The following is a 12,560-nucleotide window of genomic DNA, read 5'->3' as shown; positions in this document are numbered from 1 at the left end:
AGAAATGTGAATTCAAGGTTTTAGCTATTTTTCTGATAGATTCACCAATTTGTTATTGTTTTGCTACTCCCAGAATATTTTGTGTAATTTTAGCAGGAAATTGAGATGGACTATTACACATGAATTTTTCTGTTTTTTCATCTTAAAGGCCCTGGCCTATTTTGAGCAGTTAAAGATTTCCCCAGATGCCTGGCAGGTGTGTGCAGAAGCTCTAGCCCAGAGGATATATAGGTAATTAAAACATAATTTGCTTGACTTGTAGAAGAATTTAAATTTCTGTGAACTTAGCAGGACTGTTAAATGTACCTGTATTTGAAATATGTTTTCATGAAAGCTTTTTATGAACTTTTGCTTCTTGGGAAAGCATTAATACATAGTCAAAATGGAAAAAATATGTATACTAATAATTTGGTCATTCCGGAATTGACTTTTCAGTGTAACTATTCTTTGCCTTGTGTTGTAAAACTTGATAGCAGATCCCAGCTGGGATATAGTACGGTAAAAACTTTATGATTGGGATTGATAGTTACCTAAAAAGTTGGTAAAGCAGGTTTAATCATAAATGATATGTATCTTAATTTTTTATTGTAACTTAACATATATAAATATTCAGTTATCCATCTTTTGAAATTAGACCAAGGTCTTTTCTTTACATATATACCCACTAGCTTTCACTTCATTCTTTTGTTGATCACACCCATAATCCATCCTCTACAATTTCCATTTGGGGTCTCTATAATGGAATGAGCATCAATGAGTACAGATTCCTAGACATTTTAGTTATTTGCCCCAACCTGTCTAAGTCTTCTGGTTATCTACCCACCCTAAATGTGTAGAAGTCCTCGTCTTCCCCCAAGCTCCTTGATTCTCTATAGAAAGTCTTTCCAAAGCATTCAATGTAATTTTTTCAAAAATAGGAGTTCTCTTATACTCATTTCATTGGTTTATCTAATAGTTAATTATCTTACTGTCTTACAAAAGAAGTACAACTGGTATGAGGCTTGGGGAAGATAAAACTGATTAGTGATAAGCAAACAACTCACTGGTGGGACCTCCTAGCTAGAAGTCTCAAGTGTGCTGTAGGGGATGGATATCAGTCACTATGTTTTATGGTGGAGACTGGGTGTTTTCATTTAGTGAAAGTTGGTTTCGTGAGCATTTTCTGTATAGTTTACAGCAAATACGAGCTGGCTTTTAATTAAAGGTTCCTGTAGTTTATTTTTTTAGTAGAAAATCTAGGTTATATAATTTAGTTAAGGCTTTAATGTCATCCATAATAAGAATGGCGAGTGTTAATTTTTGTTAATGTCTAATAAGGGCAATATATTTGTAGCTTGGTTCATATATGAATTTTGAGGCCGGACTGCTAGCCTGGGTGGCCCTGCCCTAGAACTGACTAGATTTGAATTCTAAGTAGGTATTGGATAGCCATCTCTGATTTGACTGCTCTGCCATTCCTTATTTACACCTAGCCTTTCTACTGTAAAATGTAGGAATTCTAACATCTTTGTTTATTTAGGAGGAATACCTTCTTTTGGCAAAGTACTGTATATAAGGTGGATCTTAATTTGGGGGGGGGCTATTTTGCTTGCCAGAGTTAATGGAAATACTGATACCATATATGTTTAGAGTTCTCTTAGCTTTTTTTTTTTTTTAAACAACTTTATTCTGAAATACTTTCAAACCTACAGAATATAATACGGACCCCATACAGAGAACTCCAACATACCCCTATCCCCCAAAATATCCAGATCTACTAATTTTAACATTTTGCCACATTTGCCGTATCATTCTGTCTACATACCATTTATCTTTCTATTTATCAATCTACTTTCTGAACATTTGAACGTAGATGATACACAGCATGCTCCTTGAACACTTAATACTTCCATGTACATTTCCCAAGAACAAGGATATTCACTTATGTATCTACCTTAAGTGCTAGCAAGTTCAAGAAATTTAACATTAATATAAAGCTTACAGTCTGTATTCCATTAACATTAATATGAAGCTTACAGTCTGTATTCCAATTTTTTCACGTTCCAACAATATCCTTTTGAGCCTTTTCTCCTCTCTTATTAGCTCCTGTCCAGGATCATGTATTGCCTTTAATTGTCATTGTCTCTTTAGTTGCTTTTTCTAGAAATTCCCTAGTTTACATAGTCTGAGTGTCTCCTCTTTCCTAGGAAACATTTTCCTCATGGTCCTAGGCACCGCACCGTATGTCCTATAACCAACAGTCTTTTGTCCCAGGAGCCACAATTTTTTTTTAATTCAGTTTTATTGAGATATAGTCACATACCATGCAGTCATCCATGGTGTATAATTGGTTGTTCACAGCATCATCATATAGCTGTGCTTTCATCACCACAATTAATTTTTGTATTTTTATTTCTGTAAAAAAAAAAAAGATAACAAAAGTAAAAAAAAGAACAACTAAAACATCCTACTCCCCTCATCGCACCCTATTTTTCATTTAGTTTTTGCCCCCATTTTTCTACTCATCTGTCCATACATTGGATAAAGGGAATGTGAACAACAAGGTTTTCACAATCACACAGTCACACCATGTAAGCTACATAGTTATACAATCATCTTCAAGAATCAAGGCTCCTGGGTTGCAGTTCAATAGTTTCGGGTATTTCCTTCTAGCTATTCCAATACACTAAAAGCTACAAAGGGATATCTATGTAGCACATAAGAATAACTTCCAGAATGAGCTCTCAACTCCATTTGAAATCTCTTAGTCACTGAAACTTTATTTTGTGTCATTTCTCTTCCCTCCTTTGATCAAGAAGACTTTAATCCCACGATGCTGGGTCCAGGTTCATCCCCGGGAGTCATGTCCTGCATTGCCAGGGAGATTTACTCTCCTGGGAGTTGTGTCCCACTTAGTGGGGAGGGCAGTGATTTTACCTGCCACTTGGGCTTTGAGAGAGAAAGAGTCCACCTCTGAGCAACAAAAGAGGTTCTCTGGGGGGAGACTCTAAGGCACAATTATATGTAGGCTTAACCTCTCCTTTGCAGTAACTACCTAATTGGTAATCCTCAATGCTTGTCAGAATATCAGTAATTCTCCAGGTGGGGAAGTTTAGTATTTCTGCATTTTTCCCCAGTTCCTCAGGGGGGCCCTGCAAATACATTTTCATTTTCTGCCCAAATTACTTTGGGATATATTAGGATTTCACACTAACCTGTACAAACCCTACCAGATCTCACTTCCTTTTCTAAGTTCCGTGTAGTTATGGTGTTTGAATAAATTGACCATGTTAAATTATTTAGTGAAACAGCCACAATTTGACTGATCACCCCTAGCATTCTATACTAGAATTCTGTTAACTTCCTTCTAGATGCAGGGCAAGTTCTGGGACAGCGAGCCTACTACAAGTGTCCTAATTAAATCCTGCAGGCTGCCACCAGACAAATTGGACCAGACGTACATGCTCCCAGTATGTGCACAAGGGTCATTCTGCTCCCTTCAGAACTGGGACTAGTGATCTGGGAGCTCTGGCTAACTCTGCCCCAAGCTGGTAAGGGGTGGGTTAGAAGCCAGCCAGGGCACCATGAGATGCTACTGCTTTCAAGTTGCCTTTTTCTTGATTTGGCTCTCCCCGTTACTGCAATCCTTTTAACTGTTTTCTGGAGTTTGAAGAAAGATGTTTCTGCCTGTTCATAAAGCTTGTTCAAAACTTCCATGGACAGAAGCTTCTTAGTTCACCATCTTGATTGGGGTGGGCCTCTCTTAGCATGTTAAACAGGTGGCTATGAATTTGATAAAATGAGATGGATAAGTGGAAAGCAAGCTGAAGATCTAGTCTGAGAAACTTTTCAGCTGTTTTATTCATTAATTAATATTTTGCCTTTGATTTGTTCCCCCCAATTCATGTTCTGCTTATCCAGTTTTCTTTTTTGTTTTTTTCCAGTGATGATCACATAAAGTTTTTCTGCTTTCAAGTACTAGAACATCAAGTTAAATACAAGTAAGACTCTTCTCACTGCTCTGACTCAGATTTGTCAGGAGAGGCCATTATTTTTAAATTAATTTTTCCTCTTTGGGGAAACCATAGGTTGCAAATCAACAATCTATCTTTGACACATCATGTTTATAGATATGTTTTGGTTTATCCTAAATTGTTTTAAAAATACTGAGTTAGTTGGTTCCGTATGAAAATCCAGATATTTCACAGAAGATGTAGCAATACCAGGCCTGCTTTCCTACATGACAACTCTGTTAGAGCTGAGCGGCAGCATCTGCACTTGTGTTCAGGACCCCTGCCTTCGTTAAGGAAAACAACAAATTGCTGCTTAGAGATCTGTGGTTTACCTATTGATTTATTCTGTGAACCTCAGGACATGGATATATTTCTGTTTGAAAAATTGTTTACCTGCAATGAATTGAACCACAAATCAAACTAGGGTCTATCTTAATACCCTGTCAGTCCCACACCATCTTTGCTTTAAAGCAGTGGTGAGAAAGGCATTATCAATTTATTTTATGAAATTTAGATAATTTGAGTGTTACTTAAATTTTCCCTTTCAAAAATATAAGGCTGTTACTTTTCAAAACCATAGATAACCAAATATCATCATTATTATCTTTCTTGTCTATTTTGAACAGATACTCAGAACTAACTACTGTTCAACAACAGCTAATTAGGGAGACACTCATATCTTGGCTTCAAGCTCAGGTAAAATAGTAATTGCATTCAGTACCTCAAATAACCAAAAATTTACATTTTTATTTTGTGAGAGTTTGCATCTTTATCTCTAAGATTTTGGTCGTTTATCCTCCATTTGATTCTTTAGCTTTTCTAAAAAGTGTTGGTCAAACTACTTGACAAAAGTGACTTTTCTAAAGTTGGTCGTTTCTGTTGTTAAGCCTTCCTGGACAGCCTTTTCATGGAGAGCCTTTTTCAGAGGAGCCAGTAGAGTTCTTTATTCACAGCATGTTCTTTTTGGTTAATTTTAGATGATCTTAACATATAAAATTGTTGTGTAGCTAGAATTTCTTTTTTTATTTTCCTTAAAGGGCAAGCAGCTAGAAGAAGAATTGAAATTTTTTTTTCTCTTTAGAAGAAACTATAGAATGCTTCATTTTAGTTAAAGTTGGTTTCGAGAGCATCTCCTATATGTCTTAGGGTAAATAAGAGCTGTCTCTCCACATGAAATGTCTCTAAAAGTGTGAAAATCAGAAGTAACCATTAGTGTCTTTGTTGATTTGTTTGTTCTCTATCTGGCTATTTACTTGAATGCTTTGATAATTTTTAAGCATATTTATTGAACAACTAACCTGAACCATGATGAACTTTGGTGGGTTTTTGCCTATTAATGATAAGTAGGAAAATAATCGTCGTTTGAGTCTGAAATTTTCAGTTTACATTTAATTTCATGGACTATTTCTGTGTTTGTTAGATGCTGAATCCCCAACCAGAGAAGACCTTTATACGAAATAAAGCAGCCCAAGTCTTCGCCTTGCTCTTTGTTACAGAGTATCTCATTAAATGGCCCAAGTTTTTTTTTGACATTCTCTCAGTAGTGGATCTAAATCCAAGGGGCGTGGATCTGTACCTCCGAATCCTCATGGCTATTGATTCAGAGTTGGTGGATCGTGATGTGGTGCATACATCAGAGGCAAGTAACTTCTCATTATTTTTTAGTTTTTAAGTGTATTTTGTAGGAGATAATGGGCACATAAAAAAAGTAGGAAGCCTTATTTTTGAAGACAAGATTTCTTAAGAATAATTAAAAATTTACCCAATATTTTGAATTTTATTTTACAAAGGAACTAAAACTTGATTTTTTCAAATACAGTTTGAAAATAGAGTATTTTATATAGAGAGTTTTTTTAAACTGGACAAGCACTTTTTCCAGTGGAATATAGAAATTAATTTTCACCTATGAATGTCTTTAAAAATGTCTGTGTTTAAGACGGCTGTATAGTCCCTGAAGAAGGAAAGAATTGTTGTTTATGAATTATCAATGCTAGCTGCATTTGTATTCTCAATTAGCCACATAACTCATCACCTTAGTTTATAACTTTAAATTGTATTACTGCAAATTTAAGTTACTCCCATTTTCTACTTAAAGCCTCATGTTTACATAATACTGAGAAATTGCTTATCAGATGCCTAAGATTTCTAAACAATGCTTATTTATAGTTTGTGTTTAATAAGAAATTAATCTGGCACTGAGGAATAGAACGGAAAGAGGAAATTCAAAGAATTACAGGATATTATTTTAAAGCTGATAAGTAGGAAATAGTGGCAGGCAATGTGTTAACGTCTGGAAATTTAGTGGCAAGGAAATTGTTCTGCGCAACTATTCAGCCATCAACTGTTATTTTGTGAGGTAGTCTACTTTGTCTATTTGGTGTGGGTTTTTTGTTTTTATTTTTGTTTGTTTGATGTTTTTAGGAGGCTCGTAGGAATACCCTAATAAAAGATTCCATGAGGGAGCAGTGCATTCCAAATCTGGTGGAATCATGGTACCAAATCTTACAAAATTATCAATATACTAATTCAGAAGTGACATGTCAGTGCCTTGAAGTAGTTGGGGCTTATGTCTCTTGGATAGACTTATCCCTTATAGCCAATGATAGGTAAGTGCACTTATGGTTTTTTAATATAAACCTGCAAAATACAGTAAAACTTAAGAGTTTGATAATGTTATAACAATTTTATTTTCTCCCATTACCAGGTTTATAAATATGCTGCTAGGTCATATGTCAATAGAAGTTTTACGGGAAGAAGCATGTGACTGTTTATTTGAAATTGTAAATAAAGGAATGGATCCTGTTGATAAAATGAAACTAGTAGAATCTTTGTGTCAAGTTTTACAGTCTGCTGGGTTTTTCAGCATTGACCAGGTCAGTAAATTGGTGTTTAAAATTTTGATAATTGTTGTAAAAAACAGGATAGGTAATAACTTATTTTTCTCTTTTCCTTTTTCTTTTAAATGTTGGAAACTTCCCTGAGATTATAATAACAAAATACTTTACCCAGAAAGTATCTTGGAAATGTTGTCCGTAGTATTTGCTTTGAACAGTAGAGTCTACCATTTCTTATACTTTAATGTGCATGTGAGTCACCTGGGGTTATGTTAAAATGTGCATTCTGATTTAGTAGGTCTAGGTTAGGGCTTTTCTAACAAATTCCCTGGCAGTGCTGATACTCTTAGTCTGTGGATCACACTTCGAGTAGGAAGGGATTTACTATACCATTTACATGACAGTGCATTTTTAATGCATTTTTTTATTGTGAACTTTAACATGTATGTATAACAGATAACTTTCAAAGTATGATTTAACAAGTAGTTAAGAGAACAAATTTCAAAGAATATCATGGGTCACAGTTCCACAACTTCAGCTATTTCTATTATTGTAAAATATGACATACAGTCATAAATGTGTTAACTTTCGATAACAAGCTCAACAAGCAGTTACATAGGTAATTTAAAAAATTGTTGTGGGCTACAGTTCCAGTTTCAGTTCTTTCCTTGTTATGAAATATAGGATATGTACAGAAAGGTGAAGACTTTGAAAGCACAGTTCAATGAGTAGCTATAGAGCAAATTCCGAAGGATGTTATAGGTTCCAGTTCCATCATGTCATTTACCTCCTAGCTATTCCAATACCTCAAAAATACATATTTATTTATATAAAGTTTCAGTATTCATAGATCTTTATTAAATCTTGTCTTGTTTGTTGCTACACATTCCTCTCACTTTCTCCATCTTCAGGGGTGTCTAGGCAGTGATCACCCTAACTTGTTCATGTTGAAAGGTGGTGTCAACAGTATGGGGAAGGGGGCTGCATCAGTTTTCTGTTCTTAAAGAGGCTGTTGCCTCTGGGTTTTAGGACTGGTCTGGCATAGGAACACTTGGGTAGATTTAAGTTTCTGAGAGATAAAACTTAGTGAATGAGTATTTTATAGAATCTCAGGTAGGGAGCTAGGTATTTGGGGCTACTTTTGGTAAGGGCATGGTATGCTGTGGCCATTTGAGATGTCTAACTGGAGGGCAATGTGTTTTTGACCAAAATTAGATTTGGTGGTTATGAATGTTACATTTTCATCATACTTTTGATTTTTAACTCATTTGAGCTATTATAGTTGAACCCCAACAGTGTGAGGGCTCTGAGTCTGGTAAAATTTAGTAATTTAGAAACAGAATTTGAAGGTTCTTGTTTTAATTTTTGCTGTGACAGAGGTAAAGAATCACTAAGAAATCTTTGTTATGCTGATATGTCAGTAATACAGTGTTAGTACTCTCTTTGCCCACAGATGAATACTAGCATTTTCTTACATTATAAATAATTGCCTTATTTAGTCCATGGTGAAAGATGTAAAATGATGAATACAGGGCCTTTTTCTATAGGAGAACAGCATGAGAGTAATAGTGAAACTGATCTTAAAGTCTGAGTCCTGGCTCTAATACCACAGTATGACCTTAGGTGGGATTGTAATAGCAGTTCTATCACCTTGCAGGATGGTTGATAAATAAATAGTATCAAAAAGGATTGTTTTAAATTGTTACACATGTATAACATGGCAGTATTATTTTTACCAGAACATGTTTACTATAATTTAACAGTTTAGAGAGGAGGAGGCTAACATACTGATGAAATAAAAATTGTCATCTAATAGAAACTGTAGGATTTCCTGAAACTGCAGATTTGTCATTTACACTTTTGTAAAGCTGATAATTTCTACAGAACTATACTCATTAAAAATAGTTGCTTTAAAGAGCTTTTTGTTAAAGCAGGACTAGTGGATGATAATTAATAACAGAAGAATTCAAATTCTAAAAATTCCCCAATCAAAAATAGTGGAAATGTTAAATGTCTAATGTCCTTTAAGATTTACTAAAGTTTAGAGTTTTCTCTTTACTCTTGGGTAGAAGATTTTAAATTGGTGTCTGTCTTGATTGCTTTATAGGAAGAAGATGTTGACTTCCTGGCAAGATTTTCTAAGCTGGTAAATGGAATGGGACAGTCATTGATAGTTAGCTGGACTAAATTAATTAAGAATGGAGATATCAAGAATGCTCAAGAGGCACTACAAGCTATTGAAACAAAAGTAGCACTGCTGTTGCAACTACTTATTCATGAGGATGATGACATCTCCTCTAACATTATTGGGTTTTGTTATGATTATCTTCATATTTTGAAACAGGTAAATCCTTGTTTTAATTTTTTTGTCCTGTAGATAACATAGAGAAGTCTAAGAATTTGGAAATACAGAAAAATAAAAATAAGGAAATAAACCCATAATTCTACTACCTAAAGATATTTATTGTTAAGTATTAATGGATTTTCTTCTTCTCTGGGCATTTTGTCCCAATAGTTAAAATAACAATGTTCTATGTTATTTTTAAAAACAAAACAAAACAAAAAACATCCTAGCCAGATAACAGGAATGGCCAAGTTCTAAAGTTTACTTGACTGACTATCTTCAGTCAAGAGCTGGTTGCAAGCTTAGGTTATTTTCTATTTTAAATTTGTATTTGTTTCTAAATATAGTGGAAGTTTTGTTAAACATGTTTCATTAATTTCTTATGCATTATTTCTTCTAAATCATTTTTTACAATTTTGTTTCCTAACAATTGATTCCCATAAGAACTTAAAATATAGGGTATATTAGTCTTCACATAAGAACCTACAGCCTTTTAGAGTTAGTAAGTTCTCATTATGACATTAGATGAGAGAACCATTCTGTTTTTATGTGCATTGGATTAATTGAATCAAGTCAAGCTTAATTTTTTTTCTCCAGAATGAGGATAGCTTCTGTTTTATTCTCATAAATGTAACAAATGTCTGAATGCATACTTTAAGAAATTTCAGGCAATGCATAGAGGTATGAAGAAAATTTAAATCAGTACTAGTAATCCCACCCTTGTAGTTCTTAATGGGTTTCTAGACTTGTTTTGCTTTTTTAAAAACAAGATAGGATCATACTTACTATTCTGTAATCTGCTTTTTTGCTGAATACATTGTGGGTATCTTTAAAAGTCATTCATGTACATGTCTTTGTGACTTGTCAAGCTATTCACTAGAAGTGGAATTGCTAGATCTTAGGGTCAGTACATTTAAAATATAGACAGGTACTGCCAGTCTGCCCTCCAAAAAGGTGGTATGCATGTTTTGAAAGATCTCAGTTGATTAGAAAAATATTATGATAAGTAAATATAATTTTAGGAAACCTAACAAATTATTGTTTACTTTTTAACAGCTTACAGTGCTCTCAGATCAGCAAAAAGCTAATGTAGAGGTAAAATTGACTTCTTTTTGCTTTTTTAAAACCGATGATGGATTCTGTATATGTCTAGAATCTGCCTTGAAATATAGTAAAGAGATTTTTTTCTTAATTTTAGGCAATCATGTTGGCCGTTATGAAAAAATTGACTTATGATGAAGAATATAACTTTGAAAATGAGGTAAGAATTTTTGCATTGAGGAGAAATCAGTTTTAATATTATTGTTTATTTATATCAAATTATTTCAAGTTTTGATTATTTTAGGACCCTTTTTAAAAAACAAAGTATTTGAGAAATTAGTCTTGTTTTTATTGACCTCAACCTTAGGTGAAATTAATGAAAGCTTCCTAATCCTTTAACAACCTTCTAAAAACAATTTGGAGAGGCGGGGCAAGATGGCAGACTGGTGAGCTGTATGTTTTAGTTACTCCTCCAGCAAAGTAGGTAGAAAGCCAAGAACTGCGCGGACTGGACACCACAGAGCAATCTGACTTTGGGCATACTTCATACAACACTCATGAAAACATGGAACTGCTGAGATCAGCGAAATCTGTAAGTTTTTGCGGCCAGGGGACCTGCGCCCCTCCCTGCCAGGCTCAGTCCCGGGGGAGGAGGGGCTGTCAGCTCCAGGAAGGAGAAGGCAGAACTGCAGTGGCAGCCCTTATGGGAAACTCATTCTACTGATTCAAACTCCAACCATAGATAGACTGAGACCAGACACCAGAGAATCTGAGAGCAGCCAGCCCAGCAGAGAGGAGACAGGCATAGAAAAAAAACAACACGAAAAACTCCAAAATAAAAGCGGAGGATATTTGGAGTTCTGGTGAACATAAAAAGGGGAAGGGCCCTGAGGCGCATATGCAAATCCTGAAGAAAAGCTGATCTCTCTGCCCTGTGGACCTTTCCTTAATGGCCCTGGTTGCTTTGTCTCTTAGCATTTCAATAACCCATTAGATCTCTGAGGAGGGCCCGTTTTTTTATTTTTTTTATTTTTTTTTTAATCCTTTTTTCTTTTTCTAAAACAATTACTCTAAATAGCCCAATAGAGAAAGCTTCAAAGACTTGCTATTTGGGCAGGTCAAATCAAGAGCAGAACTAGGAGAGCTCTGAAACAAAACCCAATAATCCAGTGGTTGAGAAAATTCACTAAACACCACAACTTCCCAAGAAAAGGGGGGTGTCCGCTCACAGCCACCATCCTGGTGGACAGGAAACACTCCTGCCCATCGCCAGCCCCATAGCCCAGAACTGCCCCAGACAACCCAGTGTGACGGAAGTGCTTCAAATAACAGGCACACACCACAAAACTGGGCGTGGACATTAGCCTTCCCTGCAACCTCAGCTGATTGTCCCAGAGTTGGGAAGGTAGAGCAGTGTGAATTAACAAAGCCCCATTCAGCCATCATTTCAGCAGACTGCGAGCCTCCCTACACAGCCCAGCAGCCCAGAACTGCCCTGGGGGGACGGCACTCACCTGTGACATAGCACAGTCATCCCTCAACAGAGGACCCGGGGTGCACGGCCTGGAAGAGGGGCCCACTTGCAAGTCTCAGGAGCCAAACGCCAATACCAAGGACTTGTGGGTCAGCGGCAGAGACAAACTGTGGCGGGACTGAACTGAAGGATTAGACTATTGTAGCAGCTTTAAAACTCTAGGATCACCAGGGAGATTTGATTGTTAGAGCCACCCCCCGCTCCCTGACTGCCCAGAAACACGCCCCATATACAGGGCAGGCAACACCAACTACACACGCAAGCTTGGTACACCAATTGGACCCCACAAGACTCACTCCCCCACTCACCAAAAAGGCTAAGCAGGGGAGAACTGGCTTGTGGAGAACAGGTGGCTCGTGGACGCCACCTGCTGGTTAGTTAGAGAAAGTGTACTCCACGAAGCTGTAGATCTGATAAATTAGAGATAAGGACTTCAATTGGTCTACAAATCCTAAAAGAACCCTATCAAGTTCAGCAAATGCCACGAGGCTAAAAACAACAGAAAATTATAAAGCATATGAAAAAACCAGACGATATGGATAACCCAAGCCCAAGCACCCAAATCAAAAGACCAGAAGAGACACAGCACCTAGAGCAGCTACTCAAAGAACTAAAGATGAACAATGAGACCATAGTACGGGAGATAAAGGAAATCAAGAAGACCCTAGAAGAGCATAAAGAAGACATTGCAAGACTAAATAAAAAAATGGATGATCTTATGGAAATTAAAGAAACTGTTGACCAAATTAAAAAGATTCTGGACATTCATAGTACAAGACTAGAGGAAGTTGAACAACGAATCAGTGACCTCGAAG

General features: G+C 36.1%; 1 protein-coding gene across 4 annotated transcripts in view; it reads left to right on the top strand.

Annotated features, from left to right (window-relative positions):
* The window catches only part of XPOT (exportin for tRNA), a 271,525-nt gene that overhangs the window by 229,780 nt on the left and 29,185 nt on the right, over positions 1-12,560 (top strand). For all 4 annotated transcript variants that reach the window (XM_037845729.1, XM_037845728.1, XM_037845727.1 and 1 more), the window contains 9 exons: positions 149-231; positions 3,924-3,980; positions 4,619-4,688; positions 5,413-5,631; positions 6,414-6,598; positions 6,697-6,865; positions 8,934-9,170; positions 10,227-10,265; positions 10,369-10,431. In XM_037845729.1, the coding sequence (XP_037701657.1) occupies positions 149-231; positions 3,924-3,980; positions 4,619-4,688; positions 5,413-5,631; positions 6,414-6,598; positions 6,697-6,865; positions 8,934-9,170; positions 10,227-10,265; positions 10,369-10,431 (1,122 nt within the window). The remainder of the gene's footprint in view (positions 1-148; positions 232-3,923; positions 3,981-4,618; positions 4,689-5,412; positions 5,632-6,413; positions 6,599-6,696; positions 6,866-8,933; positions 9,171-10,226; positions 10,266-10,368; positions 10,432-12,560) is intronic.

The sequence above is a fragment of the Choloepus didactylus genome, chromosome 8 (genome assembly GCF_015220235.1).
Source record: "Choloepus didactylus isolate mChoDid1 chromosome 8, mChoDid1.pri, whole genome shotgun sequence".
Classification (NCBI taxonomy): domain Eukaryota; kingdom Metazoa; phylum Chordata; class Mammalia; order Pilosa; family Megalonychidae; genus Choloepus; species Choloepus didactylus.
This window is presented reverse-complemented; position numbering and strand designations above follow the sequence as displayed.